Below are 26,457 nucleotides of genomic sequence, written 5' to 3'. Positions count from 1 at the left end.
TCATAAATTTTTACGAACTGTTTTAAATTGCATCTGATGCACAGACAAGCTTGCGCACAAAGGACAAATCACGACATCACCATAACACTTTGTACAGCATTTAATAATTTAGACAAAAGCCATAATTTGGGCAAAAAATAACGACATTTGCTGTCATCACCTTATGATATAAATAAACTTCTACTACCACAATATTACGAGCGGAAAACGTGAGCAAAAGGCTGTCACTTTTTTTCTACAACGAGAATCGAAGGTGAATTGATGGCTTGTTTTAAGCCAAAATGCAAGCAAGAAACTGGTTTAATCTGTGCAGAAAGGGTAATAACCAACCAGTAAAAAGATTTAAGTGCAGAGAACCACCGCTCACAAAACTCATACATCCCCGTCACAAGTAAACACGGGCATAGTTAAAAGATATATATATCACATGGAAGGAACGTAACATCAATGTTTACAAAACTACTACGTGTCACGAAGGCAATATAACAGGTCATAATATAACCTTCATTAGGCTAAATCTCTCACTTTTACGGACAAAAAAAACAAGTTTTACAGGAATGATGACAATTGAACACCTAAAGAACAAAGGCGACATAAAGTAAAGTACGTTCAGCCGAGAAAGACCTTATGCAGAATCTTGTGAAATAATTGATTTAATGACAACTTGGTTCTACATTGAACCATTAAGGAACTAAGCAAGCATGCGTAAGCCATAAACCCAAATAGCCCCCACATAATAAAAGCAGTATCTACATGATTAAGAGGGTTTGCGTTGGAGATGAGCCCATGCGAGACCAAACCTGAACAGATTGACCGCTTGTGTAGAAGATTCGGGCGAATTCCAATACAACGTTTTCTATAACTTTCTGACTTTGATAAAAAATGTCATCTAATTTTTTCGATTAGTTCAAGTCGGGCAACATTCCTTAATAGGCTTTTGTGCCAATCCAATTTAGGTTGTCAATCGTCATAGTTTTTTGAAACAAAGCAAATTGTTTAAACAATATCGCCGAGTTAAAAGTCAAATTAAATAACATGAAATTATACTGTCTGGTGCTGATACGAATCGGTCGTATCAGTTTGCATGGTATTTGTGATTGTACAAAGCCAGACATTTTTCTTCACGGCGCATCCCTAATTTGCATCAATAAGAGGAGCAAGTCACAACAAACCAGGTTTGAAAGAAAGATAAAGCACAAATTTCTTGACCAAAGTTATGTTGGAGTCTTTTGGTGATGTATTCTTACAGGTGTAGCTAAATAAACCGATAACAATGATATAACAAAGCAATTCTATCTTAAAAATGTTACCAAATTTCAAATTATGAGAAATCCATAACTGTCTTCTAAATGGGTATTTAAGGGAAGAATTTAACGCTCATTCATCTTTCCAAGGATGCGGAGAGTCTCAAGGAACAGGTTGATCACATCAAGGTAGAGACTGATGGATGCGATCATGTAATCTTCTGGAGAAAGCTTCCGCATCAGCATGTGCGTGTCAAAGATGATGAAGAAACAGAAGAGGAGGGCACCAGCGCTGGCACACACCAACTCAAAGGTGTCATTTTGAAAGAATATCTGCGAATAACATAACTACCAGATAAAATGTTACTTACCATGTATGTTTAAATGTTTATGTCCACTATTTGCTAAATTAACCATTGCTTTAACTTACTCCCATAAAACCAGCAATTATAAGAATCCAAAGGCCAGAAAACAGGCCTGCTGCCCACGACGAGTAATCCCTTTTGCTTTGCAAAGTGTAAGAAGTCAAGCAGACAAACACAGAGAGTGTCAATATGAAAGCTTGTAGGACGATTTCAACTCTACATAGTTATGAACTCGTCAAATTTTTAAAAAACTTGCTTTAAATTTCATGATCAAATAAAAATGGTTTTACTAATGGGTGCAGTAGTAAGCAACAAAGAAACCTACTTGTAAAACGTTACAACTGTGCCTACAGTGTACGACTCTACTAGTGTAAATGCAGCCAACAAGTACATATTGGTTGGATGTTTGTCTTTTTTCACATGGAGAGCGATTATCAAGCCGAAAGATGCCATGAAGCATAACATCAGCATAAACTGACTGTGAAGCAAAAAATAACTTTACCAAAATGAACTCTTTAGGCACCAAAATAAAACTGATACCTGAGAAATAAAGCTAAGAAATGATGCAACATGCAAATCCATACAAGTCATAGCTATACAAAAGAACACAGATATTTTGGAAATAGCAAACTGATACCCTACATGCATCATATATATCCATGTCAATATACTTTATACCGGGACATTTCCGAGTACATCAGTTTAAAGCATATACCACCCGACTTTGCACAATTTTGTGACTTACTTTCCTTGGGCAAATTCCTTAAGCGGTTTGACTGCAATGAACAAGGCACAAACGAGTGTTGTACAAAGCAACTGTGCAGTTAGAATCGTATAAACTTTTCGGATAAAACCTGCATAATTTAGAGTGCGCTTAATTAGCTGCTTTAAGAAGAATATTGCAATAGTCACAAAAATGTCACGCTACAGAATTTAAGAACTTTCAGGAAAAACGAATTGGTTGAAAATTAATATTTATTCAAGTCATTAGAAATTCTGTCACATTTCTAGTTCTAGTTTGTTCTATATAACACACTCACACACAATACAATGGTTATCTTATGCTGTCAAAGGCAGTCACACAGAGGCAATAAGCAAAGCAAATAAGTGCGAAGAGCTGTCAAAAAGTAATGAGCCCTGCTCAAATAATCTTACTTTTTCACAGGCAACTTTTTACTTTTTGTTTTTGCAAAAATTATAACGGTGTAGATAAGTTTGTAGTTGGTACAAACCAATTCGAACTCCAAGTGTTGCTTGCTTTACATTTGTGCCGTATGCAAAGTCGTCTTCGATAGAATCTGCTGGAAATCCACTCGCACTTGCCATTTCTTCTTTCATAGAAAACCTTGTTAATTATATCAGAGTAATGGCTTACACAAAACTGTCCTAATCCAAACAAAATAATAAGTGAGTACATATAGCCAAGTTAAGTGAAAAAATATATATGATCTAAATATACTTTCTAAGGATATAGCAAGGTAGAATACGACAGCAATAAATATAAACACGCACGGTTGTATAAATAGAAATAACTGCAATGTTATGTAACTACATCTGGTAGCATCATGTGATTTCATTTTGAGACCATAAAACACACGCAGATAAATATAGTATCATATCAGGTTAATCATTTGAAAACGTTCAAGAAGCATCCAACATATAATGGCGCAGAATAATCAGGACATTTCTAAATTGCAACAAAGCAGGAATTTTATACAATTTTTGACATACAAGAATACTTGCAGGGTTAAAGAGCTCCAAAACAGTTGATTCACGGCATACGTGAAAGCAGTACCACAAAAGATTAGAAAATACAATACACTGTAACGTGAATTGCATAATACAAACATACTATAGCTCATATACAAAATTTTGTACTCGTTTTCTACACAAAGCTAGTATGATTAAAAAGGTTGCATATTTTACTAACAATCTAATGTACCTTGCAGTGCATTAATTGGTATAAAATACTTCAATTTGGTAGTGGAGCTACTATTAGAAATATTTCAATATACGAAACATACTTTGAGTAGTTTACACAAAGAAAATTAGGCAGCTCAACAATTACAGAATTCGGACAAACAGATAACCATGAGTTTACATGGAAGTTTGAAGAAAACCACAACTATACATAATGTTGTGTGCTTTACACGTCAAGCAGCCTTTCATAAAGTCAAAACAGTATATAATCTGGCATAGCATTATAAACAATATAAAATTACATTAATCTCAGCCTCCTTAACGCATTGCTCTGTGCTGTAACATTTAACACACTCTAATGGAAGCAACTTGACCTGCACATTTCACGTATCAAAGCATAAACTAACAAATACAGCTATATTTTATATGTGTACTAAAATTATATCAAACACAGTAAATATATAATGAACTTGTAAGTAATTGTTCAATTAATTACGATGACACATGTTTGAGCTATCATTATGAGGTTCTGTTGCTTCTAGCGCTTGGTACAGGGAACACAAAGAATAAATGAAATGGCCCCAGGCTATGTCTATATCCTTGAAAAGTGGTTTCTGCCGATACATCAGCAAACTAAATAAAATAGTAATAAATAGTCAAATGTTTACGAGCATATATATGCACGAAGATGAAGACAACGCATTTCATACATTTCATTTCATATTTCATTACATATCATGTTCTACTTTTACAAAGATCACATCGCGTAAAGTGAATGCCTAAAAAACACAGACAGTCATCAATTTGGTGCAGAATGCTTTCAGTTAATCAAGAGTTGTTGTTATAAATTGGTGAGCTATTACCGGTGCGCATAATTTATTTCTGGATTTAATGTTTATGTAACTTTAAAGATATTTGAAAAATATACTAGTCAACAAACTGACAAATGCAACAATCAGACAAGAACGTTCATAACAAAATTACATAAAGTGAAGTGCATATTATGATGCTATACACAGGAACACATACAAATCTATAAGATACAATGACAAGAAAAACGTCATATAGAATACGATGTAGCATATAATATATGCAAGGCTACAAAGAAAACATGCTTTAATGATGATATATTGGAATACACAAAGTTTCGCGTAGGGTTTGAAGTTAGTTGCTTTGTTGAATCTTGGGTCAACTTACAACTGGGACATGTCACAAAGCAAGTCAAGAAGGGTGGCATGTGACCATGCTTGGATCGGGCATGAATCTCTGCAATAACTTCCATTACTGTTTGTTAACTCTGGAAGTCCACACCAAGGAGAGTTCTCCAAGTATAGTTGATGATTGACTATGAAGCTACGGATAAAATCAACAGTTTCTTTCAGCTTTTCCGGGCCCAGCTTTCGAGCAAAGTGCAGTTTTGCTCGCAGGAAATACCCAACTGGCCACAACCATTCTGGACCCTGGTGGTAGTTGAATCCATGCGCAACGGATCGATCTTCAGAGTCGTTCCCGTTGTCGTAGTCTCCCCTATACTGCATGTCATCTGGGTCAAGCGTTTTCATGCCTAAAGGTCCAAGAAGTTTTGCTTGCGCAATTTCCAGCGCCCTCCAAGCATGGTCAACATCAAACATTTCTGGAGCGTAAACCATTGCAACTGGAAAGTTAGGTCTTAGTTGGTAGTCACACCAGGGATGGCTGGCACCAATTGTATCTTTGTATATGTAACGCTTATGAACTAACTGAGACGAATCATTGTCACCGACGTAAAAATGCTGCTCGAAATTCTCAGCGATAAGACCGTTCCACTGAGACCATGTCAGCTTTGCCTGAACTTTGTCCTTATCCTTCGTGAACACACCATCATACGGATACTGCCCAGAATTGTTGGCTCGTTGCAACCATGAAACTGCTGATTTACACAATCCTATCAATTCTACAGCAGAACCATCACGAGGAGTTGCGGGAATACCTTTCGTTTTCGCTCTCTCACTTTCTCCCATTTTGTCCATCCATGTACCACAGTTGTGTTCATTTCCGCCATAAACAAAACCTGTTTTGAGATCAATTCCCACTTTAACATCAAAGCCTTCATCTGACATGTTAGCATCAATGCCTGTACCAGCATTGCGTTCTCGAAAGCTAATACCATCCACGTGTCTTTGCAAGACTTCCTGAATGACATCATACAAACGCTGGGTCTGCGTGCCAACCGGTTGAGGTTGAGAGTCATCGGTGGGAAAAAATCGTGCAACTGGGAGCTGCAACAACTGATAGCTGTCACACTCACAAAGGTCCTGAATGCACTGGAGCCAAAACCAAACGGCATCACGACAATTGTACCTCGAGATCTTACCCTCTCCAAGCAGATTTGGTATTAAACCATGTCTTATGCACTCTGCGAATGCAAGAATTAAATTTCTTGCATCTCTGTGCTGGCCAGTGACAAGTTGAAGACCATGCATCGCTATAAAAGTGTCGCGTCCCCAACACCTCATGATTCCTGAAGAAAAATGCGGAAGTCCAGCAGCCATGGAAACCGCTTTACAACCATCTTCTTCAGAGTTGAGCAGTCCAGAAACATCAGGATGAAGAGGGGGCAGATTTGCTCCCCTTATGCAACCACACAACGCGACGGTGCCGAGCGCGAGGGATTTTATGAAAGTGCTTCCATCCTTAACAAAGAGAGACATCTGATTCCAACAAGCCCGAAGCAATTTCTCATGGGTCAAAGATATGACCAATTCAAAGTAGGCTGGCACCAAATACCGTGGTATTTTTCCCAATATCTCAAAACACGATGCATACCAATCTCCAAGTGCACTGGTTTCTTTGTGCTTCTGCAAACGCATTGATATATAATCCATTAACCAATTGCCTTCTCTTAAATTTGTACATATTGGATGGCCAACATCATTTCCATCCCTAATCCTCGCTATCGGAAAAGCAATTCCAGCAATGCCACAGTAACGTAAGTCCTCCCAACCAGGAATGCCATAGGCTCCGATTCCTAAACCGTCTGAAAGTTCCTCTTCCTTGCAATGAAACAAAACCCTGTTCAACACATGCAAATCTAAGCCAGAAACGATATCGTCAAAACCAGATTTCTCATCGTGAGAAAGAGCAGAGATAATTTTGCGAATACCATTTATGCCTTTATCAGCACTCTCGAGCATTTTAACACGAAGGACAATGACACTGCCGGGAGGAAAGTCAGTGAAATGTACCACATGCGCAGTGCCACCCTTTGCAAGCTCGATCTCACAACAGGTGCTCATCCCACATGGTAGATCGGTTTCAACGAATAAATTGTAGTTATCAAGACCATTAATCAGTGACTCTTGTTTCGTAAAGGTTTTAACATACTGAGAGGTGACAAGTGATGGTTCCGTAGGTTTAATTTCAAGAGCTATTCCCATAATATGCCCTTCTACGGTTAAAGAAGGAACATCCTTCCAAACTTTCTGAACCGATCCATGACAATCATTAGAATCATGAAATGACGTGTGAGCAATCATGACATAGCTGTAGTGGGATTTTGGGTTGTGTCGCGTCACGGCAACTACATCCTGGGTACGTTGATCAATAAATACCTGATTGAATCCATTTAAAGCCATGGTCTGATGCAGCACATTCAATAGTCGCTTTGCCTTTAACACACCAGATTTATTTCCAGCACATTCAAAAGAGTAGCTGTTTGGGTTTGGTGCCCATTTCTTGTAGAAACGTTGCTCTTTGACAACATGTATGTGGTGTGGTGTCATCTCATCATGGCCTCGATTGCTGCCGCTAGCACAGCAAGCCATGGCAACTAGGGCACCAGTTGGAACAAGGTCGTGAACACTTCTTTTCAAAATCATACTCTCATTATCATGCGTGATGTCACAAAAGAGAGCATGAGCACGAGAAGGCTTCAGTAACTGCTTGGATGGCTGCATGAAGGACGACATTGGCTCCCCACCATACATATAGACAAGGCGACCCAGTTCATGTGCGTCCCAGGCATTCAGAGCTTCACGGATCAGTGAGGTGATGCCAAGTCTGTTGACGAAAATGTTGTCGACGTCTTCACGTCCAGTGAATAATTCTGCAAAAACATACAAATCTGGTCGAATTTTCCTTGCCGAATCAAGCATGTATTCAGCAACGTGAATTGGAGTTGAGTGACAATTGTCAATGCGAATTCCATGGAACACACCGGCCATCTCTTCTGTGTACTGCTTCATTCTTTGCCATAAAGTGGGACAGCTTTCGGAGGAAGATCCGTATCTTAGTTTGACACTATCACCCCAGCAAACCAATTCCCTTCGAAAATAAACCTTTCCTGGGTATTCGGCAAAGTTTTTCAGCACATCATCACCCATAACCCAGCCATTGTGCGCCATAATAAATTTAGCCTTATCATCAACATTAACTATATTTGATTCTTCATCATGAACACTCGTATCAGGAAAAAAATGGTTAAAGTAAGGTGTACAGAGAGGACTTGTTTTGTTGATTTCAATACACTTTGGGCCATTATCAGCCAATCGCTCATAAGTGACTGTGGAAATGATATTATTAACTGCAGCCTTCATATCTTCTTCAACCACTTCCTTATTGAGCTTATTCAGCCAGACAAGAGTGCTCCTGAATGCTTCCAAACTTTCAGTAGCGTTGAATGAGCCGGCACAGAATTGTCTTAACGCAACTTCAAGGTCAATAAAGCAATTCCGACGTTTGAACGTTTTATCTTGTATGATGTTAATCTTGGCAGTCTTATCATGATCTCTAACTTTGTTTGAGGCAGATTTCAATTCATGTTCAAATTTAGAAACCTCTGCATCTACATCAACTTGGTAGAACTCCCACAATTTCAAAGGAGGAATCACTTTCTTCAACAAAATGTCTCTCAAACGTGACAGATCTTTGTCATTGGAAATCTTGCTATCAGGAAATGCTTCTCTGTATTTTCCTTTGGCAACATCCAATGACAAATGCAACACCGCCCTATCGAGTATATATGCAGGACGCAAGTAAGGACAATTGGACAAGTTAAAGGCACATTCTGGATTTTCTTGCAGCCAAGGACTATTTGTGGCAGTGTGATTCCAAACAACGTCTGTCACGCTAAGCATCATCCAATCTTGGCGCAATTCTTCAACTAAGCTTTTTACATCTTCAACGGTTATTGGAGACTTCAATCCGTTGGCAAAACTTGGATTTAATGCCAACTGATCCGCAAGAGAGTAAGAAGAATTAGAACAACCAAGCTTTTGTATTGGTGTAAAATGAATTGCATTGTAGCCAGACTCTTTGCTTACTTTCAATCGGTCTTTCCATTCTGTGAAAGGACCAAGCAATTTTGGTAAAACGGTGTGCATGCAAATAGCATCTAACGGCAATAGGTGATTATCAGGCCCTATCAAAAGAGAAGGATCCACAATGAAATACCCACTGCCTGCCTTCTTGTTGTCATACTGGAAGTAATATTCAAATGACCCAGCGGAGTTTAATTTTACCGGCGCAAAATAATTAAGCTGATCACCAGACGACTTTGATTTTGCATTCCACTTCAACAGTCTGTATTTACACCTTTCATAAGTTTCACCGCTATTTGGAACATTGCAAAAAATACTGACATTATGCGACGCCAATGTTGGACCAAGCATGAAATGAAGAATCCATCCTTTTTGCAAGCGATACAGCACACTATCATTGTGTTCACCATTAACCAGTTTCAAAATGCGAATTTGTGATGACATTTCCATAATGGTTATTTGTCGGTTATTTTGACATCACCTAGTTACACCTGAATAACATTGCATACAGTTTGAATCAAACAACCTACTCACAGTAAACTGGCAACCAAAAACCATTTTTGAACTAAAAAATTTCGCATGCAGACTCAGATTTATATAGGCTATACAGTATAATATATCAGTGCTTAAGGCAGACAAAAAATTAAAACGGCACATGATCAGTTTGGTGATCTTTGCCATGCTGAATGAGATATGTTTAGAAGTTTATCATAAGCCTTTTTGAAGTTTTGTTTGGGGGCGCAAACAAGCAAAACCGACATCAAATTTGTGTGACAATCTCTTTGGTTGCTCTGCCACTTTTTTCATTGATTTTGTTTCGCACATGACCTACATATAAAGCTTGCATTTGCACAGGAAAAGTCACACCGAAAAAGTTAGAGTTTATGTTGTACGCCACGACAGTATTAAAAGTCTAAATATTTTCCTCTGCAATTAATTCTTACTTATAAATGGAGCCGATTCAAAAGCTGTTGGCTTCGCCCTGTTTACCCGTGTCATTACCAGTGTTAGGTTACAATTGCCAAGAGATGAAACTAAAGGGAATTTAACTTCACTTGCAATCTTTGTATGCAAGTTTCTTGTGACGCCACCCCAGAAAGCCCAAAGTTGATATTTACGCCAGTGGCTTAACAGTATTGGCTCGGAGATCTTCGCCATGTCATACAAACTTTCTTAATAGAGCTGTAAAAAACAACCGCTTGATTATAATTGTATAATATTTGATTTGGCACATAAGGTTAATTACAAATCTAGACATATCAAATCATTGCTAATACAAAAAAGTTAAAAAACGGATACACCTAGACCATACGTGTCAAACTCTCGGCCTCCGGGCCACATCCGGCCCGCTTTACAATAAAACTTGGCCCGCAATGTTATTTTATACATTGAACTATTTCCGGCCCGGGAGATTATTGTACAGTATAACTTACTTTTTTCAAGCAAGAAACAAGATTATGACAAATCGCACAATACACTAGCACAGCAGTTGCCCCACCATACGATACTATTTATTCTGACGCTTGGAATCTGGGCTGCTTTTTTTTTTATTGTTTGTTAATCCTTCAATGCTTTTGCAAGGAGATGAATGAAACATAATAACGTAAGAGAAGAATAATCAAAAATAGTCCAGTCAAAAATCATCAAAAACATCAAAAATTTGATGTTGTTTCGCTGCCTGTTTCAATTCATGTACTCGTGTCACGAAACGTTCAATCAAGCTTTATCCGTAAGGCTTGCGGCGTTAAATAAGTTTTGAGTTTTGGCCCCTGGTGCGATTAAGTTTGACACCCCTGATCTGGACCTATATACATATTGAACGCTCCATTTATATTTGGTAAGATTTAAACACAGAAATCCACTTTTCAAAAGTCCATTTTTGACTATTATAACTATAAGTTTGATAGACCCTTTCCGAGTTACAGCCGCTATCTTGTTTTGAGTGGCAAAAATTATGATTGCCTATACTTAGCAATGGGAATTTTCAACCCATTTTAAATTGCAAATGTTCTGGGCATCAGCTTGCAAAGGTTTCGCTCAAGCGAGTAGCATATGAATTTCTTTATACGATAAAGAAAAATATATTGAAAAAAGGTGGCCTAGTTTTTATTTTATACTTGAGCTATATACTTGAGTAAAATCACGAAGCACTATTGATATATCAATTAAACCGATCTCTTAACAAACAAACCTTTCAAAATAGGGCGTCTTTTTTATTAAAAATCAATTAATGATATTGCTTATGTTTGTAGTAGTTAACTCCGACCGTAGTCATCATGTTAATATCAAATGTTCCACTATAAACCCGCCTGCTGTTATCATTACGATTGCAAGTTTGCAACCACAAGGTATTTGAAATCAACTCCAAGTCTTTCTAAGCTAGTTTTCTTTATCTTGTAAAGAAATTCATATGCTACTCACCTGAGCGAAATCGTTGCAATCCAATGCCTAAAACGATTACAATTTAAAAAAGAATCGAAGTGAGTTGACAATTTCAAAAAAAAGTTGTTTGACAATTTCCATTGTTAAGTATAGGCGATTCAAAAATTCTTGCCACCCAGGCAGTAACTCGGAAAGAGTTTATTGCTCATAATAATCCCATAACAACACATACCAAAATATAAAATCATAGATTAGGTTTTAGAATGCTCCTCCTCAAATGTAAAAAAACTTTGGGAGGGAGTTTCAACTTTAAGCAAGAACAGAAAAAACCTTACACTGCAAATTACATATGCATTCATCAGAAAATAAAAAAGACAGCCTCAATAACTGAAGCTTGAGCAGTAAGAACCCTACGACAAAGTTTCTAGGACATCTGATGATGTTATGTAGGCTATGATATTTGCATGTTTATGTGCCAAATTACCAGAACGCATACTTTTTGGCCATTTTAGACAAGATCTTGGGTGCTTAGAAGATCTAAAGGTTGCATTTCAAGTGTGCACTTACAAGTAATCAGATGTGGGTTTTGGTGCTTTAAAAAAGCTCCTGTAACATCTGTCTGCTTTAAACCTAACAATGAAACATGTATTTACATGAGGTATGTAAAGATAAATAATTCATATAAAAATGCATAAAACATGTGTTTACAACTGATTAAATACATATACATACATATAATTTGAGCTAACTTAGAAACACAAAACTGATGTTATGCCACTAAGGCTATTCTTTGCTTATATTCCGTAATTTTTTATTTTCCAGCATAAATTTATATTAGGCCAGTAGCGTTATTTCGTAGTCATTGATTCATCGATTCCGCACTTGGATAAATTGGTTAGGCCTACTTAGGTACAGTACATTTCCGCCATGACAGTTCAGAAGTTGATAAATAAGTAAATTAATGCAGACGGTCGACATTGCTCACTTCTCTTATTCCTTTAAAAACTTATGACTGTCTTCGACTTCAAAACGGCTACTTCTGTACTTACTGTCAATACTGTAGATGTAGATTAGTTAGGCCTATTTAGGTACAGTACATTTCTGCCATGACAGTTCAGCAGTTGATAAATAAGTCATAACACAGTTAGGCTAGGTCACAATTACCACAAAATGTTACAAGTCTGAAACCCAACGCAATGCAATCCCATGAGTCGCTCACGTCTTTGCCCAATGTTGTAAGGACTCGGGACAATGACTTGACTTGACTCGAGTCATGTTTTTTCATTTTTTTGAAAGGTATTGACTCGAGTCACTACTCAAAATGACTTGAGTCAGAAAAAAATGGTCTGGTTACAACCCTGTTGCTTTCCAATGCCAATGCAACTTGATCCAAACTGAACTGAATCCACTGAACAGCTGTACACGCTACCTGCATCCAGACATCGCCTGATCATTATTCATTAAGCGATAAGGCATAGGCCTCTAACTGCTGAGGACATTGGGCTAAGGTCAATGTTTTATGGTTGTGTACTTGTGTGTACATATGTTTGTGTGTGTACGTGCGCGTATGTGCCAGAGTGGAGGCCAGCTTTGTGGCGTCGTGCTAAAACCTTTCCCCTGCCAACCTGAACCTCCTTTGTGACGTCATAAATTTATCTAATTACGGTTTTGACTCAGCAGAAAAGGAGCAGTAGCCTGACTAGCCGCTGGCGCAGTTGACCGAGTTGGTATATTGAAAACTCTGTGCTCCATTTCCACTCACGGTTAATTCGGTAGTTTTCAACAAAAGTTGTGATGGGTAAAATTTTCGATCGACTGCTATATATAGTTGTTGGATTGGTTAAGTTTAATAAATAAGCTTATTGTATTTTTAAAGGCATTGATTCCAACTGTGTCTGCACTCGTTTTCTGCTGAGTCAAAACCATAATTAGAATGAAATCTAAGACGTCACAAAACTGACCAGATTTTGGTTTGAAGACAGGTTTTGGTATCACATTGGTGACACATAGCACGTTTGTGCTTTTCACTACCCACTTTGTGTCGAACACCAAGCGAGGGAGGTGAGGATTCCGTTTGTAAAGTCTTTAGTGAGTTTAGTGTGACCGGACCCGAAAATTGAACCCGAATCTACCGCATCGATGGCGAAGGTCAATGCTTTTATTCAAACAGAAGAATCCTTCTGCTTTTTGGCTTATGGAGAACTGTCAAGTAGAACTGAGTGAGATAAAAAGGATGATTTGCTGGTTAGGCTACGTAGGTTGACGTGCGATGAAAACGTTAATTGTTGTGAAATGAAGTTTATCCCTACGGGTAAATGGTATGCGGGGCCGGCCTTAGGCCAATCCGAGTGATGCGATGCAGTTTTCGGAGCCCCGCACTGCTTAGCACCAAATCAAAAATACCAATTTAGCCATCATTTCGCGCAAATCACGGTGTTGCTAATCAATTTGTTCTCGAAAAAAAATGTTTTGGTAAAAATATATCACAAAGCAGAGCTTTGATGGGAGCAGGTTCGCAAAGAGTAAATACTTGTTTTAGGCCCTATGGCCTATACGTTATCGTTGGCATTACTGCACTGTGTTGTTTATAATCGGTAGAAATCTCCGTCGTAAGTCCTTGCATTGGGTCCCGCGCTTGCTAAGGATGGTACGACAATCTTTATCCTTGGACTGAGTAAAATCTTTGCACGACTTACCCCGGCGATAAATCGTCATGAGCGATGTATCTTCATCGCTCGGGCTCCGGTTGCCGAGCTAGCCTTTGTGCAAGTTCTGATCGCCACACATGTCTTTGATTTTGTTTCGTATCTTATTGCTCGAATTCAGAACTGTTCACCCAAGCAAGCAGTGCCCTTAATGCCTTTCCCAAGGACATTACAACGATAAAGCCACTGGGTATCGAACACGAAACAAATCAACTTATTGCGAGCGCTCGACACGTAGAGAAGCAAGAAGAAGTTTACGAAACAAACTGGTCTCCACCTTCAATCCTCTCCTTCATCATTTATCTTTTCTTAGTGCCAGAAAGACTGTCACTCCAGTATCTGGTTGGTTAGTCACAACAGGTGCTTTTCTCAACATCGATCTGGACAAACCTCTTGAAACACAGATCTATGGTCTCTCGAGGCCGAAGGATGCTTATATGATGATAGCTATGACATACTAGGCCTACACAGTATACTCTACGCGGAGAACATAAATTATTGTAATAACGCAGAATTTTGTCTTTAGTTATTAGCGTCATTTAGTTATTAGTCATTTTACAACAAGATTGATTGATACAAAACAGATCTTATGCGCGGTTTGTAGAGTTTAACATTTTAAGAGAAACGTTAATGACTAACACACTAACGACAAAATAAATTATATAGTAAACAAAGCCTTCCATAGACTTTGTTTCCCTCAATTTAACAATCAGCAAGATATAGCGACAGCTTTGATTTTCATTCCTGATACGCTTTTTCAAATCCGGTAAGGCATATCAAAAACCTACAATTCTGACAAACAATATGGTTTTAAACAATGGCAGAAGAGCAATACTTTATCGATGAACGCCAGGATATTAAACTTTATGTTTGTAAACTTTATTACTTAAGCGGATAGGCCTGCAGCAGTATATCGTCTTTTCACAGTAGTCTATATATATACCTGTAGGCAAAGTAGTAGTAGCTACAGCAGATTAGGTCCATGTCTCGTCAGGTGAGATATGTCTCATATTGACATTAAAACTGTATTTGTTAAATCTTGTAAACAAATACTATTGTCTAGATTTTCTTACGTCTTCGCGGCGCACAAATTTAGTCCACGAAACCTACTCACATATAGTTTTCGCACACCCGGTTTGTGTTGAAAATTAGAGGGATTGTTCTTAACTAAATCGTCTTGATATATAGCCTAGCTTGCTGTATAAGCAAAGATATAACGCAAGTGTTCGTTTGGTGATGCATTTAAACCAGGGGTCGGCAACCTTTTTGAGCCGCGGGCCAATTTGATAAAATAAAATATACTGGCGGGCCGTAACTGCCGGGACAGCTTTTCTGAAACGCGAATATCTTACCCTTAAATCAGGGGTCGGCAACCTTTTGCTAGTCACGGGCCAAATGTCGAGCGTACAACTCTTTGGCGGGCCGGAATTTTCATTAATACTATAATTGCTAAATGCTAACACTACAGTTTGAAACTCAATAAGACACGGCGGGCCGTATTCTTGTGATAACTAATTAATATGTCTCGGGCCGGACGATTTCGCATGGCGGGCCGGATCCGGCCCGCGGGCCGTAGGTTGCCGACCCCTGATTTAAACAGTTCCCGCCTCCTATAAAAACGATTAATTCGTTATAAACAATGTTATAAAAAATTGGATAGCGATAATTTCATGAGCACAAATGATCAGTTTTTTAAAAGATAACTTTATTAAATTAGTGCAAACTTACGTGCAAACAGAGAACTTTTAAAACTGAGGACACTGGAGTTCATTTTTGCTTACGATTTGCTGGCTATGTGTTGTCAACAATCTGCAAGAACACTTCCTATGACTACTTGATTAATTAGCGGTTGGTATCATCGACTTCCTTTCACAACACAAGAACCGTTTAATTCAAGCAAACTTAATTAGTTTAAAAATCTTGGCATTTTAATGGTTTGTAAACTTTTACAAAAAATACTAAAATATGCCACATATGTCAAAATATATTGCTGGTTTCATCGCAAAAATCATCATTTGCCGAGCTCCAGTGGCGCAATAGGTTAGCGCGCCGTACTTATAAGACAGTACCGGAGTAATGCGGAGGTTGTGAGTTCGAGCCTCACCTGGAGCAACGTTTTAACACATTTTAATTAGTTTAAAAGTCTTGGCATTTTTAATGGTTTGTAATTTTTGAAAAAAAATACTAAAATATGCCACATATGTCGAAATAAATGGTTAGTTTGATCGCAAAATTCATCATTTGCCGAGCTCCAGTGGCGCAATCGGTTAGCGCGCCGTACTTATAAGACAGTACTGGAGTAATGCGGAGGTTGTGAGTTCGAGCCTCACCTGGAGCAACTTTTCAGCACATTTTAATTAGTTTAAAAATCTTGGTATTTTAATGGTTTGTAATTTTTGAAAAAAAATGCTAAAATATGCCACATATGTCAAAATATTTTCGTGGTTTGATCGCAAAAAGTATCATTTGCTGAGCTCCAGTGGCGCAATCGGTTAGCGCGCCGTACTTATAAGACAGTACCGGAGTAATGCGGAAGTTGTGAGTTCGAGCCTCACCTGGAGCAAAGTTTTAACACAATTTAATTAGTTTAAAAATCTTGGCATTTTAATGGTTTGTAATTTTTGAAAAGAAATGCTAAAATATGCCACATATGTCAAAATAAAGTCGTGGTTTGATCGCAAACAGTATCATTTGCCGAGCTCCAGTGGCGCAATCGGTTAGCGAGTCGTACTTATAAGACAGTACCGGAGTAATGCGGAGGTTGTGAGTTCGAGCCTCACCTGGAGCAACTTTTTAACACAATTTAATCAGTTTAAAAATCTTGGCATTTTAATGGTTTGTAATTTTAGAAAAAAATGCTAAAATATGCCACATATGTCGAAATAAATGCTTAGTTTGATCGCAAAAATCATCATTTGCCGAGCTCCAGTGGCGCAATCGGTTAGCGCGCCGTACTTATAAGACAGTACCGGAGTAATGCGGAGGTTGTGAGTTCGAGCCTCACCTGGAGCAAAGTTTTAACACAAATTAATTAGTTTGAAAATCTTGGCATTTTAATGGTTTGTAATTTTTGAAAAGAAATGCTAAAATATGCCACATATGTCAAAATATTTTCGTGGTTTGATCGCAAACAGTATCATTTGCCGAGCTCCAGTGGCGCAATCGGTTAGCGCGCCGTACTTATAAGACAGTACCGGAGTAATGCGGAGGTTGTGAGTTCGAGCCTCACCTGGAGCAACTTTTTAACACATTTTAATTAGTTTAAAAGTCTTGGCATTTTAATGGTTTGTAATTTTTGAAAAAAATGCTAAAATATGCCACATATGTCGAAATAAATGGTTAGTTTGATCGTAAAACTCATCATTTGCCGAGCTCCAGTGGCGCAATCGGTTAGCGCGCCGTACTTATAAGACAGTACCGGAGTAATGCGGAGGTTGTGAGTTCGAGCCTCACCTGGAGCAACTTTTTAACACATTTTAATTAGTTTAAAAGTCTTGGCATTTTAATGGTTCGTAATTTTTGTAAAAAATGCTAAAATATGCCACATATGTCGAAATAAATGGTTAGTTTGATCGTAAAACTCATCATTTGCCGAGCTCCAGTGGCGCAATCGGTTAGCGCGCCGTACTTATAAGACAGTACCGGAGTAATGCGGAGGTTGTGAGTTCGAGCCTCACCTGGAGCAACTTTTTAGCACATTTTAATTAGTTTGAAAATCTTGGCATTTTAATGGTTTGTAATTTTTGAAAAAAAATGCTAAAATATGCCAAATATGTCAAAATAATTTCGTGGTTTGATCTAAAACAGTCCCATTTCCCGAGCTACAGTGGCGCAATCGGTTAGCGAGTCGTACTTATAAGACAGTACCGGTGTAATGCGGAGGTTGTGAGTTCGAGCCTCACCTGGAGCAACTTTTTAACACATTTTAATTAGTTTGAAAATCTTGGCATTTTAATGGATTGTAAATTTTTGAAAAAAAATGCTAAAATATGCAAAATATGAAAAAATAATTTCGTGGTTTGATCGCAAAAATCATCATTTGCCGAGCTCCAGTGGCGCAATCGGTTAGCGCGCCGTACTTATAAGACAGTACCGGAGTAATGCGGAGGTTGTGAGTTCGAGCCTCACCTGGAGCAAAGTTTTAACAAAATTTAATTAGTTTGAAAATCTTGGCATTTTAATGGTTTGTAATTTTTGAAAAGAAATGTTAAAATATGCCACATATGTCAAAATAAAGTCGTGGTTTGATCGCAAAAAGTATCATTTGCCGAGCTCCAGTGGCGCAATCGGTTAGCGCGCCGTACTTATAAGACAGTACCGGAGTAATGCGGAGGTTGTGAGTTCGAGTCTCGCCTGGAGCAACTTTTTAACACATTTTAATTAGTTTAAAAATCTTGGCTTTTAAACGGTTTGTAATTTTTGAAAAAAAATGCTAAAATATGCCACATATGTCGAAATAATTTCGTGGTTTGATCTAAATCAGTATCATTTGCCGAGCTCCAGTGGCGCAATCGGTTAGCGCGCCGTACTTATAAGGCAGTACCGGAGTAATGCGGAGGTTGTGAGTTCGAGCCTCACCTGGAGCAACTTTTTAACACATTTTAATTAGTTTAAAAGTCTTGGCATTTTAATGGTTTGTAATTTTTGAAAAAAAATGCTAAAATATGCAACATATATCGAAATAAATGCTTAGTTTGATCGCAAAAAGTATCATTTGCTGAGCTCCAGTGGCGCAATCGGTTAGCGCGCCGTACTTATAAGACAGTACCGGAGTAATGCGGAGGTTGTGAGTTCGAGCCTCACTTGGAGCAACTTTTTAACACATTTTAATTAGTTTAAAAATCTTGGCATTTTAATGGTTTGTAAATTTTTGAAAAAAAATGCTAAAATATGCAAAATATGAAGAAATAATTTCGTGGTTTGATCGCAAAAAGTAACATTTGCCGAGCTCCAGTGGGGCAATCTGTTAGCGCGCTGTACTTATAAAACAGTACCGGAGTAATGCGGAGGTTGTGAGTTCGAGCCTCACCTGGAGCAACTTTTTAGCACATTTTAATTAGTTTAAAAATCTTGGCATTTTAATGGTTTGTAATTTTTGCAAAAAAATGCTAAAATATGCCAAATATGTCAAAATAAATGCTTAGTTTGATCGCAAAAATCATCATTTGCCGAGCTCCAGTGGCGCAATCGGTTAGCGCGCCGTACTTATAAGACAGTACCGGAGTAATGCGGAGGTTGTGAGTTCGAGCCTCACCTGGAGCAAAGTTTTAACAAAATTTAATTAGTTTGAAAATCTTGGCATTTTAATGGTTTGTAATTTTTGAAAAGAAATGTTAAAATATGCAAAATATGAAGAAATAATTTCGTGGTTTGATCGCAAAAAGTAACATTTGCCGAGCTCCAGTGGCGCAATCGGTTAGCGCGCCGTACTTATAAGACAGTACCGGAGTAATGCGGAGGTTGTGAGTTCGAGCCTCACCTGGAGCAAAGTTTTAACACAATTTAATTAGTTTAAAATTCTTGGCATTTTAATGGTTTGTAATTTTTGAAAAGAAATGCTAAAATATGCCACATATGTCAAAATAAAGTCGTGGTTTGATCGCAAACAGTATCATTTGCCGAGCTCCAGTGGCGCAATCGGTTAGCGAGTCGTACTTATAAGACAGTACCGGAGTAATGCGGAGGTTGTGAGTTCGAGCCTCACCTGGAGCAACTTTTTAACACATTTTAATTAGTTTAAAAGTCTTGGCATTTTAATGGTTTGTAATTTTTGAAAAAAATGCTAAAATATGCCACATATGTCGAAATAAATGGTTAGTTTGATCGTAAAACTCATCATTTGCCGAGCTCCAGTGGCGCAATCGGTTAGCGCGCCGTACTTATAAGACAGTACCGGAGTAATGCGGAGGTTGTGAGTTCGAGCCTCACCTGGAGCAACTTTTTAACACATTTTAATTAGTTTAAAAGTCTTGGCATTTTAATGGTTCGTAATTTTTGAAAAAAATGCTAAAATATGCCACATATGTCGAAATAAATGGTTAGTTTGATCGCAAAAATCATCATTTGCCGAGCTCCAGTGGCGCAATCGGTTAGCGCGCCGTACTTATAAGACAGTACCGGAGTAATGCGGAGGTTGTGAGTTCGAGCCTCACCTGGAGCAACTTTTTAGCACATTTTAATTAGTTTGAAAATCTTGGCATTTTAATGGTTTGTAATTTTTGAAAAAAAATGCTAAAATATGCCACGTATGTCAAAATAATTTCGTGGTTTGATCTAAAACAGTCCCATTTCCCGAGCTACAGTGGCGCAATCGGTTAGCGAGTCGTACTTATAAGACAGTACCGGAGTAATGCGGAGGTTGTGAGTTCGAGCCTCACCTGGAGCAACTTTTTAACACATTTTAATTAGTTTGAAAATCTTGGCATTTTAATGGATTGTAAATTTTTGAAAAAAAATGCTAAAATATGCAAAATATGAAAAAATAATTTCGTTGTTTGATCGCAAAAATCATCATTTGCCGAGCTCCAGTGGCGCAATCGGTTAGCGCGCCGTACTTATAAGACAGTACCGGAGTAATGCGGAGGTTGTGAGTTCGAGCCTCACCTGGAGCAAAGTTTTAACAAAATTTAATTAGTTTGAAAATCTTGGCATTTTAATGGTTTGTAATTTTTGAAAAGAAATGTTAAAATATGCCACATATGTCAAAATAAAGTCGTGGTTTGATCGCAAAAAGTATCATTTGCCGAGCTCCAGTGGCGCAATCGGTTAGCGCGCCGTACTTATAAGACAGTACCGGAGTAATGCGGAGGTTGTGAGTTCGAGTCTCGCCTGGAGCAACTTTTTAACACATTTTAATTAGTTTAAAAATCTTGGCATTTAAATGGTTTGTAATTTTTGAAAAAAAATGCTAAAATATGCCACATATGTCGAAATAATTTCGTGGTTTGATCTAAAACAGTATCATTTGCCGAGCTCCAGTGGCGCAATCGGTTAGCGCGCCGTACTTATAAGGCAGTACCGGAGTAATGCGGAGGTTGTGAGTTCGAGCCTCACCTGGAGAAACTTTTTAACACATTTTAATTAGTTTAAAAGTCTTGGCATTTTAATGGTTTGTAATTTTTGAAAAAAAATGCTAAAATATGCAACATATATCGAAATAAATGCTTAGTTTGATCGCAAAATTCATCATTTGCCGAGCTCCAGTGGCGCAATCTGTTAGCGCGCCGTACTTATAAGACAGTACCGGAGTAATGCGGAGGTTGTGAATTCGAGCCTCACCTGGAGCAACTTTTTAACACATTTTAATTAGTTTAAAAATCTTGGCATTTTAATGGTTTGTAAATTTTTGAAAAAAAATGCTAAAATATGCAAAATATGAAGAAATAATTTCGTGGTTTGATCGCAAAAAGTAACATTTGCCGAGCTCCAGTGGGGCAATCGGTTAGCGCGCTGTACTTATAAAACAGTACCGGAGTAATGCGGAGGTTGTGAGTTCGAGCCTCACCTGGAGCAACTTTTTAGCACATTTTAATTAGTTTAAAAATCTTGGCATTTTAATGGTTTGTAATTTTTGCAAAAAAATGCTAAAATATGCCAAATATGTCAAAATAAATTGCTGGTTTCATCGCAAAAATCATCATTTGCCGAGCTCCAGTGGCGCAATCGGTTAGCGCGCCGTACTTATAAGACAGTACCGGAGTAATGCGGAGGTTGTGAGTTCGAGCCTCACCTGGAGCAAAGTTTTAACACAATTTAATTAGTTTAAAAATCTTGGCATTTTAATGGTTTGTAATTTTTGGAAAGAAATACTAAAATATGCCACATATGTCAAAATATTTTCGTGGTTTGATCGCAAAAATCATCATTTGCCGAGCTCCAGTGGCGCAATCGGTTAGCGCGCCGTACTTATAAGACAGTACCGGTGTAATGCGGAGGTTGTGAGTTCGAACCTCACCTGGAGCAACTTTTTAACACATTTTAATTAGTTTGAAAAGTCTTGGCATTTTAATGGTTTGTAATTTTTGAAAAAAATGCTAAAATATGCCACATATGTCAAAATAAAGTCGTGGTTTGATCGCAAACAGTATCATTTGCCGAGCTCCAGTGGCGCAATCGGTTAGCGCGCTGTACTTATAAGACAGTACCGGAGTAATGCGGAGGTTGTGAGTTCGAGCCTCACCTGGAGCAAAGTTTTAACACAATTTAATCAGTTTAAAAATCTTGGTATTTTAATGGTTTGTAATTTTTGAAAAAATTGCTAAAATATGCCACATATGTCAAAATAAATGCTTAGTTTGATCGCAAAAATCATCATTTGCCGAGCTCCAGTGGCGCAATCGGTTAGCGCGCCGTACTTATAAGACAGTACCGGAGTAATGCGGAGGTTGTGAGTTCGAGCCTCACCTGGAGCAAAGTTTTAACACAATTTAATTAGTTTGAAAATCTTGGCATTTTAATGGTTTGTAATTTTTGAAAAGAAATGCTAAAATATGCCACATATGTCAAAATAATTTGATCTAAAACAGTATCATTTGCCGAGCTCCAGTGGCGCAATCGGTTAGCGCATAGTACTTATAAGACAGTACCGGAGTAATGCGGAGGTTGTGAGTTCGAGCCTCACCTGGAGCAACTTTTTAACACATTTTAATTAGTTTGAAAAGTCTTGGCATTTTAATGGTTTGTAATTTTTGAAAAGAAATGCTAAAATATGCCACATATGTCAAAATAAAGTCGTGGTTTGATCGCAAACAGTATCATTTGCAGAGCTCCAGTGGCGCAATCGGTTAGCGCGCCGTACTTATAAGACAGTACCGGAGTAATGCGGAGGTTGTGAGTTCGAGCCTCGCCTGGAGCAACTTTTTAACACATTTTAATTAGTTTAAAAATTTTGGCATTTAAATGGTTTGTAATTTTTGAAAAAAAATACTAAAATATGCCACATATGTCAAAATAATTTGATCTAAAACAGTATCATTTGCCGAGCTCCAGTGGCGCAATAGGTTAGCGCATAGTACTTATAAGACAGTACCGGAGTAATGCGGAGGTTGTGAGTTCGAGCCTCACCTGGAGCAACTTTTTAACACATTTTAATTAGTTTAAAAATCTTGACATTTTAATGGTTCGTAATTTTTGAAAAAAAATGCTAAAATATGCCACATATGTCGAAATAAACGCTTAGTTTGATTGCAAAAATCATCATTTGCCGAGCTCCAGTGGCGCAATCCGTTAGCGCGCCGTACTTATAAGACAGTACCGGAGTAATGCGGAGGTTGTGAGTTCGAGCCTCACCTGGAGCAACTTTTTAACACATTTTAATTAGTTTAAAAGTCTTGGCATTTCAATGGTTTGTAATTTTTGAAAAAAAATGCTAAAATATGCCACATATGTCAAAATAATTTCGTGGTTTGATCTAAAACAGTCCCATTTGCCGAGCTACAGTGGCGCAATCGGTTAGCGCGCCGTACTTATAAGACAGTACCGGAGTAATGCGGAGGTTGTGAGTTCGAGCCTCACCTGGAGCAACTTTTTAACACATTTTAATTAGTTTGAAAATCTTGGCATTTTAATGGTTTGTAATTTTTGAAAAGAAATGCTAAAATATACCACATATGTCAAAATAAATTCGTGGTTTGATCGCAACAAGTATCATTTGCAGAGCTCCAGTGGCGCAATCGGTTAGCGCGCCGTACTTATAAGACAGTACCGGAGTAATGCGGAGGTTGTGAGTTCGAGCCTCACCTGGAGCAAAGTTTTAACACAATTTAATTAGTTTAAAAATCTTGGCATTTTGATGGTTTGTAATTTTTGAAAAGAAATACTAAAATATGCCACATATGTCGAAATAAATGCTTACTTTGATCGCAAAAAGTATCATTTGCTGAGCTCCAGTGGCGCAATCGGTTAGCGCGCCGTACTTATAAGACAGTACCGGAGTAATGCGGAGGTTGTGAGTTCGAGCCTCACCTGGAGCAACTTTTTAACACATTTCAATTAGTTTAAAAGTCTTGGCATTTTTAATGGTTTGTAATTTTTGAAAAAAATGCTAAAATATGCCACATATGTCAAAATAATTTCGTGGTTTGATCTAAAACAGTCCCATTTCCCGAGCTACAGTGGCGCAATCGGTTAGCGAGTCGTACTTATAAGACAGTACCGGAGTAATGCGGAGGTTGTGAGTTCGAGCCTCACCTGGAGCAACTTTTTAACACATTTTAATTAGTTTGAAAATCTTGGCATTTTAATGGATTGTAAATTTTTGAAAAAAAATGCTAAAATATGCAAAATATGAAAAAATAATTTCGTGGTTTGATCGCAAAAATCATCATTTGCCGAGCTCCAGTGGCGCAATCGGTTAGCGCGCCGTACTTATAAGACAGTACCGGAGTAATGCGGAGGTTGTGAGTTCGAGCCTCACCTGGAGCAAAGTTTTAACAGAATTTAATTAGTTTGAAAATCTTGGCATTTTAATGGTTTGTAATTTTTGAAAAGAAATGTTAAAATATGCCACATTTTTTAAAATAAATTCGTGGTTTGATCGCAAAAAGTATCATTTGCCGAGCTCCAGTGGCGCAATCGGTTAGCGCGCCGTACTTATAAGACAGTACCGGAGTAATGCGGAGGTTGTGAGTTCGAATCTCGCCTGGAGCAACTTTTTAACACATTTTAATTAGTTTAAAAATCTTGGCATTTAAATGGTTTGTAATTTTTGAAAAAAAATGCTAAAATATGCCACATATGTCAAAATAATTTGATCTAAAACAGTATCATTTGTCGAGCTCCAGTGGCGCAATCGGTTAGCGCGTAGTACTTATAAGACAGTACCGGAGTAATGCGGAGGTTGTGAGTTCGAGCCTCACCTGGAGCAACTTTTTAACACATTTTAATTAGTTTAAAAGTCTTGGCATTTTAATGGTTTGTAATTTTTGCAAAAAAATGCTAAAATACGCCAAATATGTCAAAATAAATTGCTGGTTTCATCGCAAAAATCATCATTTGCCGAGCTCCAGTGGCGCAATCGGTTAGCGCGCCGTACTTATAAGACAGTACCGGAGTAATGCGGAGGTTGTGAGTTCGAGCCTCACCTGGAGCAATTTTTTAACACATTTTAATTAGTTTGAAAAGTCTTGGCATTTAAATGGTTTGTAATTTTTGAAAAAAAATACTAAAATATGCCACATATGTCGAAATAAATGCTTAGTTTGATCGCAAAAATCATCATTTGCCGAGCTCCAGTGGCGCAATCGGTTAGCGCGCCGTACTTATAAGACAGTACCGGAGTAATGCGGAGGTTGTGAGTTCGAGCCTCACCTGGAGCAACTTTTTAACACATTTTAATTAGTTTGAAAAGTCTTGGCATTTAAATGGTTTGTAATTTTTGAAAAAAAATACTAAAATATGCCACATATGTCGAAATAAATGCTTAGTTTGATCGCAAAAATCATCATTTGCCGAGCTCCAGTGGCGCAATCGGTTAGCGCGCCGTACTTATAAGACAGTACCGGAGTAATGCGGAGGTTGTGAGTTCGAGTCTCGCCTGGAGCAACTTTTTAGCACATTTTAATTAGTTTAAAAATCTTGGCATTTAAATGGTTTGTAATTTTTGAAAAAAAATGCTAAAATATGCCACATATGTCAAAATAATTTGATCTAAAACAGTATCATTTGCCGAGCTCCAGTGGCGCAATCGGTTAGCGCGTAGTACTTATAAGACAGTACCGGAGTAATGCGGAGGTTGTGAGTTCGAGCCTCACCTGGAGCAACTTTTTAACACATTTTAATTAGTTTAAAAGTCTTGGCATTTTAATGGTTTGTAATTTTTGAAAAAAAATGCTAAAATATGCCACATATGTCGAAATAAATGATTAGATTGATTGCAAAAATCATCATTTGCCGAGCTCCAGTGGCGCAATCGGTTAGCGCGCCGTACTTATAAGACAGTACCGGAGTAATGCGGAGGTTGTGAGTTCAAGCCTCACCTGGAGCAAATTTTTAACACATTTTAATTAGTTTAAAAGTCTTGGCATTTAAATGGTTTGTAATTTTTGAAAAAAAATGCTAAAATATGCCACATTTGTCGAAATAATTTCGTGGTTTGATCTAAAACAGTATCATTTGCCGAGCTCCAGTGGCGCAATCGGTTAGCGCGCCGTACTTATAAGGCAGTACCGGAGTAATGCGGAGGTTGTGAGTTCGAGCCTCACCTGGAGCAACTTTTTAACACATTTTAATTAGTTTAAAAGTCTTGGCATTTTAATGGTTTGTAATTTTTGAAAAAAAATGCTAAAATATGCAACATATATCGAAATAAATGCTTAGTTTAATCGCAAAATTCATCATTTGCCGAGCTCCAGTGGCGCAATCTGTTAGCGCGCCGTACTTATAAGACAGTACCGGAGTAATGCGGAGGTTGTGAGTTCGAGCCTCACTTGGAGCAACTTTTTAACACATTTTAATTAGTTTAAAAATCTTGGCATTTTAATGGTTTGTAAATTTTTGAAAAAAAATGCTAAAATATGCAAAATATGAAAAAATAATTTCGTGGTTT

General features: G+C 37.9%; 2 protein-coding genes and 43 non-coding genes across 46 annotated transcripts; 43 read left to right on the top strand and 2 right to left on the bottom strand.

Annotated features, from left to right (window-relative positions):
- Positions 1–84: 84 nt before the first annotated feature.
- On the bottom strand, positions 85–4,693 carry LOC143450565 (protein lifeguard 4-like). Of its 2 annotated transcripts, none has more exons than XM_076951165.1 (5): positions 2,842–4,693; positions 2,355–2,463; positions 1,935–2,087; positions 1,675–1,825; positions 85–1,592 (listed from the first exon to the last, which is right to left on the bottom strand). In XM_076951165.1, the coding sequence occupies exons 1-5, from the start codon at positions 2,945–2,947 to the stop codon at positions 1,371–1,373; spliced, it is 741 nt and encodes a 246-aa protein (XP_076807280.1). In that variant the 5' UTR covers positions 2,948–4,693; the 3' UTR covers positions 85–1,370. The 2 variants fall into 2 exon arrangements, with proteins under 2 accessions (XP_076807280.1, XP_076807281.1); XM_076951166.1 differs by having other exon boundaries at positions 85–1,577.
- On the bottom strand, positions 2,996–10,805 carry LOC143450562 (glycogen debranching enzyme-like). The gene is made up of 2 exons (XM_076951161.1): positions 9,771–10,805; positions 2,996–9,654 (listed from the first exon to the last, which is right to left on the bottom strand). Exon 2 carries the CDS (start codon positions 9,274–9,276, stop codon positions 4,723–4,725), a length of 4,554 nt encoding a protein of 1,517 aa, XP_076807276.1. The 5' UTR covers positions 9,277–9,654; positions 9,771–10,805; the 3' UTR covers positions 2,996–4,722.
- A 5,130-nt stretch (positions 10,806–15,935) lies between these two features.
- On the top strand, positions 15,936–16,025 carry Trnai-uau (transfer RNA isoleucine (anticodon UAU)). Its single transcript is given in 2 exon segments — positions 15,936–15,973; positions 15,990–16,025. It is a non-coding gene; the product is annotated as a tRNA-Ile (tRNA).
- A 136-nt stretch (positions 16,026–16,161) lies between these two features.
- Trnai-uau (transfer RNA isoleucine (anticodon UAU)) lies at positions 16,162–16,251 on the top strand. The gene is given in 2 exon segments: positions 16,162–16,199; positions 16,216–16,251. It is a non-coding gene; the product is annotated as a tRNA-Ile (tRNA).
- Positions 16,252–16,386: 135 nt separating this feature from the next.
- On the top strand, positions 16,387–16,476 carry Trnai-uau (transfer RNA isoleucine (anticodon UAU)). Its single transcript is given in 2 exon segments — positions 16,387–16,424; positions 16,441–16,476. It is a non-coding gene; the product is annotated as a tRNA-Ile (tRNA).
- Positions 16,477–16,611: 135 nt separating this feature from the next.
- Positions 16,612–16,701, top strand: Trnai-uau (transfer RNA isoleucine (anticodon UAU)). The gene is given in 2 exon segments: positions 16,612–16,649; positions 16,666–16,701. It is a non-coding gene; the product is annotated as a tRNA-Ile (tRNA).
- A 134-nt stretch (positions 16,702–16,835) lies between these two features.
- Positions 16,836–16,925, top strand: Trnai-uau (transfer RNA isoleucine (anticodon UAU)). The gene is given in 2 exon segments: positions 16,836–16,873; positions 16,890–16,925. It is a non-coding gene; the product is annotated as a tRNA-Ile (tRNA).
- Positions 16,926–17,060: 135 nt separating this feature from the next.
- Positions 17,061–17,150, top strand: Trnai-uau (transfer RNA isoleucine (anticodon UAU)). Its single transcript is given in 2 exon segments — positions 17,061–17,098; positions 17,115–17,150. It is a non-coding gene; the product is annotated as a tRNA-Ile (tRNA).
- Positions 17,151–17,284: 134 nt separating this feature from the next.
- Positions 17,285–17,374, top strand: Trnai-uau (transfer RNA isoleucine (anticodon UAU)). The gene is given in 2 exon segments: positions 17,285–17,322; positions 17,339–17,374. It is a non-coding gene; the product is annotated as a tRNA-Ile (tRNA).
- A 134-nt stretch (positions 17,375–17,508) lies between these two features.
- Trnai-uau (transfer RNA isoleucine (anticodon UAU)) lies at positions 17,509–17,598 on the top strand. Its single transcript is given in 2 exon segments — positions 17,509–17,546; positions 17,563–17,598. It is a non-coding gene; the product is annotated as a tRNA-Ile (tRNA).
- Positions 17,599–17,959: 361 nt separating this feature from the next.
- Positions 17,960–18,049, top strand: Trnai-uau (transfer RNA isoleucine (anticodon UAU)). Its single transcript is given in 2 exon segments — positions 17,960–17,997; positions 18,014–18,049. It is a non-coding gene; the product is annotated as a tRNA-Ile (tRNA).
- Positions 18,050–18,184: 135 nt separating this feature from the next.
- On the top strand, positions 18,185–18,274 carry Trnai-uau (transfer RNA isoleucine (anticodon UAU)). Its single transcript is given in 2 exon segments — positions 18,185–18,222; positions 18,239–18,274. It is a non-coding gene; the product is annotated as a tRNA-Ile (tRNA).
- A 135-nt stretch (positions 18,275–18,409) lies between these two features.
- Positions 18,410–18,499, top strand: Trnai-uau (transfer RNA isoleucine (anticodon UAU)). Its single transcript is given in 2 exon segments — positions 18,410–18,447; positions 18,464–18,499. It is a non-coding gene; the product is annotated as a tRNA-Ile (tRNA).
- A 135-nt stretch (positions 18,500–18,634) lies between these two features.
- Positions 18,635–18,724, top strand: Trnai-uau (transfer RNA isoleucine (anticodon UAU)). The gene is given in 2 exon segments: positions 18,635–18,672; positions 18,689–18,724. It is a non-coding gene; the product is annotated as a tRNA-Ile (tRNA).
- Positions 18,725–19,085: 361 nt separating this feature from the next.
- Trnai-uau (transfer RNA isoleucine (anticodon UAU)) lies at positions 19,086–19,175 on the top strand. Its single transcript is given in 2 exon segments — positions 19,086–19,123; positions 19,140–19,175. It is a non-coding gene; the product is annotated as a tRNA-Ile (tRNA).
- Positions 19,176–19,310: 135 nt separating this feature from the next.
- On the top strand, positions 19,311–19,400 carry Trnai-uau (transfer RNA isoleucine (anticodon UAU)). The gene is given in 2 exon segments: positions 19,311–19,348; positions 19,365–19,400. It is a non-coding gene; the product is annotated as a tRNA-Ile (tRNA).
- A 135-nt stretch (positions 19,401–19,535) lies between these two features.
- Trnai-uau (transfer RNA isoleucine (anticodon UAU)) lies at positions 19,536–19,625 on the top strand. The gene is given in 2 exon segments: positions 19,536–19,573; positions 19,590–19,625. It is a non-coding gene; the product is annotated as a tRNA-Ile (tRNA).
- A 134-nt stretch (positions 19,626–19,759) lies between these two features.
- On the top strand, positions 19,760–19,849 carry Trnai-uau (transfer RNA isoleucine (anticodon UAU)). Its single transcript is given in 2 exon segments — positions 19,760–19,797; positions 19,814–19,849. It is a non-coding gene; the product is annotated as a tRNA-Ile (tRNA).
- A 134-nt stretch (positions 19,850–19,983) lies between these two features.
- On the top strand, positions 19,984–20,073 carry Trnai-uau (transfer RNA isoleucine (anticodon UAU)). Its single transcript is given in 2 exon segments — positions 19,984–20,021; positions 20,038–20,073. It is a non-coding gene; the product is annotated as a tRNA-Ile (tRNA).
- A 361-nt stretch (positions 20,074–20,434) lies between these two features.
- Trnai-uau (transfer RNA isoleucine (anticodon UAU)) lies at positions 20,435–20,524 on the top strand. Its single transcript is given in 2 exon segments — positions 20,435–20,472; positions 20,489–20,524. It is a non-coding gene; the product is annotated as a tRNA-Ile (tRNA).
- Positions 20,525–20,659: 135 nt separating this feature from the next.
- On the top strand, positions 20,660–20,749 carry Trnai-uau (transfer RNA isoleucine (anticodon UAU)). The gene is given in 2 exon segments: positions 20,660–20,697; positions 20,714–20,749. It is a non-coding gene; the product is annotated as a tRNA-Ile (tRNA).
- A 135-nt stretch (positions 20,750–20,884) lies between these two features.
- Positions 20,885–20,974, top strand: Trnai-uau (transfer RNA isoleucine (anticodon UAU)). Its single transcript is given in 2 exon segments — positions 20,885–20,922; positions 20,939–20,974. It is a non-coding gene; the product is annotated as a tRNA-Ile (tRNA).
- A 135-nt stretch (positions 20,975–21,109) lies between these two features.
- Positions 21,110–21,199, top strand: Trnai-uau (transfer RNA isoleucine (anticodon UAU)). The gene is given in 2 exon segments: positions 21,110–21,147; positions 21,164–21,199. It is a non-coding gene; the product is annotated as a tRNA-Ile (tRNA).
- A 136-nt stretch (positions 21,200–21,335) lies between these two features.
- On the top strand, positions 21,336–21,425 carry Trnai-uau (transfer RNA isoleucine (anticodon UAU)). The gene is given in 2 exon segments: positions 21,336–21,373; positions 21,390–21,425. It is a non-coding gene; the product is annotated as a tRNA-Ile (tRNA).
- A 135-nt stretch (positions 21,426–21,560) lies between these two features.
- On the top strand, positions 21,561–21,650 carry Trnai-uau (transfer RNA isoleucine (anticodon UAU)). The gene is given in 2 exon segments: positions 21,561–21,598; positions 21,615–21,650. It is a non-coding gene; the product is annotated as a tRNA-Ile (tRNA).
- Positions 21,651–21,785: 135 nt separating this feature from the next.
- Trnai-uau (transfer RNA isoleucine (anticodon UAU)) lies at positions 21,786–21,875 on the top strand. Its single transcript is given in 2 exon segments — positions 21,786–21,823; positions 21,840–21,875. It is a non-coding gene; the product is annotated as a tRNA-Ile (tRNA).
- Positions 21,876–22,010: 135 nt separating this feature from the next.
- Positions 22,011–22,100, top strand: Trnai-uau (transfer RNA isoleucine (anticodon UAU)). The gene is given in 2 exon segments: positions 22,011–22,048; positions 22,065–22,100. It is a non-coding gene; the product is annotated as a tRNA-Ile (tRNA).
- A 134-nt stretch (positions 22,101–22,234) lies between these two features.
- Positions 22,235–22,324, top strand: Trnai-uau (transfer RNA isoleucine (anticodon UAU)). The gene is given in 2 exon segments: positions 22,235–22,272; positions 22,289–22,324. It is a non-coding gene; the product is annotated as a tRNA-Ile (tRNA).
- Positions 22,325–22,451: 127 nt separating this feature from the next.
- Positions 22,452–22,541, top strand: Trnai-uau (transfer RNA isoleucine (anticodon UAU)). Its single transcript is given in 2 exon segments — positions 22,452–22,489; positions 22,506–22,541. It is a non-coding gene; the product is annotated as a tRNA-Ile (tRNA).
- Positions 22,542–22,677: 136 nt separating this feature from the next.
- Positions 22,678–22,767, top strand: Trnai-uau (transfer RNA isoleucine (anticodon UAU)). The gene is given in 2 exon segments: positions 22,678–22,715; positions 22,732–22,767. It is a non-coding gene; the product is annotated as a tRNA-Ile (tRNA).
- Positions 22,768–22,894: 127 nt separating this feature from the next.
- Positions 22,895–22,984, top strand: Trnai-uau (transfer RNA isoleucine (anticodon UAU)). The gene is given in 2 exon segments: positions 22,895–22,932; positions 22,949–22,984. It is a non-coding gene; the product is annotated as a tRNA-Ile (tRNA).
- A 135-nt stretch (positions 22,985–23,119) lies between these two features.
- Trnai-uau (transfer RNA isoleucine (anticodon UAU)) lies at positions 23,120–23,209 on the top strand. Its single transcript is given in 2 exon segments — positions 23,120–23,157; positions 23,174–23,209. It is a non-coding gene; the product is annotated as a tRNA-Ile (tRNA).
- A 135-nt stretch (positions 23,210–23,344) lies between these two features.
- On the top strand, positions 23,345–23,434 carry Trnai-uau (transfer RNA isoleucine (anticodon UAU)). Its single transcript is given in 2 exon segments — positions 23,345–23,382; positions 23,399–23,434. It is a non-coding gene; the product is annotated as a tRNA-Ile (tRNA).
- A 135-nt stretch (positions 23,435–23,569) lies between these two features.
- Trnai-uau (transfer RNA isoleucine (anticodon UAU)) lies at positions 23,570–23,659 on the top strand. The gene is given in 2 exon segments: positions 23,570–23,607; positions 23,624–23,659. It is a non-coding gene; the product is annotated as a tRNA-Ile (tRNA).
- A 135-nt stretch (positions 23,660–23,794) lies between these two features.
- On the top strand, positions 23,795–23,884 carry Trnai-uau (transfer RNA isoleucine (anticodon UAU)). Its single transcript is given in 2 exon segments — positions 23,795–23,832; positions 23,849–23,884. It is a non-coding gene; the product is annotated as a tRNA-Ile (tRNA).
- A 361-nt stretch (positions 23,885–24,245) lies between these two features.
- Positions 24,246–24,335, top strand: Trnai-uau (transfer RNA isoleucine (anticodon UAU)). The gene is given in 2 exon segments: positions 24,246–24,283; positions 24,300–24,335. It is a non-coding gene; the product is annotated as a tRNA-Ile (tRNA).
- Positions 24,336–24,470: 135 nt separating this feature from the next.
- Trnai-uau (transfer RNA isoleucine (anticodon UAU)) lies at positions 24,471–24,560 on the top strand. Its single transcript is given in 2 exon segments — positions 24,471–24,508; positions 24,525–24,560. It is a non-coding gene; the product is annotated as a tRNA-Ile (tRNA).
- Positions 24,561–24,687: 127 nt separating this feature from the next.
- Trnai-uau (transfer RNA isoleucine (anticodon UAU)) lies at positions 24,688–24,777 on the top strand. Its single transcript is given in 2 exon segments — positions 24,688–24,725; positions 24,742–24,777. It is a non-coding gene; the product is annotated as a tRNA-Ile (tRNA).
- Positions 24,778–24,912: 135 nt separating this feature from the next.
- Positions 24,913–25,002, top strand: Trnai-uau (transfer RNA isoleucine (anticodon UAU)). The gene is given in 2 exon segments: positions 24,913–24,950; positions 24,967–25,002. It is a non-coding gene; the product is annotated as a tRNA-Ile (tRNA).
- A 136-nt stretch (positions 25,003–25,138) lies between these two features.
- Trnai-uau (transfer RNA isoleucine (anticodon UAU)) lies at positions 25,139–25,228 on the top strand. Its single transcript is given in 2 exon segments — positions 25,139–25,176; positions 25,193–25,228. It is a non-coding gene; the product is annotated as a tRNA-Ile (tRNA).
- A 136-nt stretch (positions 25,229–25,364) lies between these two features.
- On the top strand, positions 25,365–25,454 carry Trnai-uau (transfer RNA isoleucine (anticodon UAU)). The gene is given in 2 exon segments: positions 25,365–25,402; positions 25,419–25,454. It is a non-coding gene; the product is annotated as a tRNA-Ile (tRNA).
- A 127-nt stretch (positions 25,455–25,581) lies between these two features.
- On the top strand, positions 25,582–25,671 carry Trnai-uau (transfer RNA isoleucine (anticodon UAU)). Its single transcript is given in 2 exon segments — positions 25,582–25,619; positions 25,636–25,671. It is a non-coding gene; the product is annotated as a tRNA-Ile (tRNA).
- Positions 25,672–25,806: 135 nt separating this feature from the next.
- On the top strand, positions 25,807–25,896 carry Trnai-uau (transfer RNA isoleucine (anticodon UAU)). The gene is given in 2 exon segments: positions 25,807–25,844; positions 25,861–25,896. It is a non-coding gene; the product is annotated as a tRNA-Ile (tRNA).
- Positions 25,897–26,031: 135 nt separating this feature from the next.
- Trnai-uau (transfer RNA isoleucine (anticodon UAU)) lies at positions 26,032–26,121 on the top strand. Its single transcript is given in 2 exon segments — positions 26,032–26,069; positions 26,086–26,121. It is a non-coding gene; the product is annotated as a tRNA-Ile (tRNA).
- Positions 26,122–26,256: 135 nt separating this feature from the next.
- Trnai-uau (transfer RNA isoleucine (anticodon UAU)) lies at positions 26,257–26,346 on the top strand. Its single transcript is given in 2 exon segments — positions 26,257–26,294; positions 26,311–26,346. It is a non-coding gene; the product is annotated as a tRNA-Ile (tRNA).
- Positions 26,347–26,457: the final 111 nt, after the last annotated feature.

This window comes from Clavelina lepadiformis, chromosome 3 (assembly GCF_947623445.1).
Source record: "Clavelina lepadiformis chromosome 3, kaClaLepa1.1, whole genome shotgun sequence".
Classification (NCBI taxonomy): Eukaryota; Metazoa; Chordata; class Ascidiacea; order Aplousobranchia; family Clavelinidae; genus Clavelina; species Clavelina lepadiformis.
The sequence above is the reverse complement of the archived record's forward strand: the minus strand, read 5'-3'. Positions and strand labels throughout refer to the sequence as shown.

What these genes read in the sequence shown, in the direction of transcription:
- LOC143450562 (XM_076951161.1), bottom strand. Translation starts at nt 9,276, where the DNA reads ATGGAAATGTCATCACAAATTCGCATTTTGAAACTGGTTAATGGTGAA.
- LOC143450565 (XM_076951165.1), bottom strand. Translation starts at nt 2,947, where the DNA reads ATGAAAGAAGAAATGGCAAGTGCGAGTGGATTTCCAGCAGATTCTATC. An exon ending in AAGGAATTTGCCCAAGGAAA is followed by an intron (nt 2,088 to 2,354) that starts GTAAGTCACAAA and finishes TTTGCTTCACAG; the next exon opens with TCAGTTTATGCTGATGTTAT. An exon ending in ACAGTTGTAACGTTTTACAA is followed by an intron (nt 1,826 to 1,934) that starts GTAGGTTTCTTT and finishes ATAACTATGTAG; the next exon opens with AGTTGAAATCGTCCTACAAG.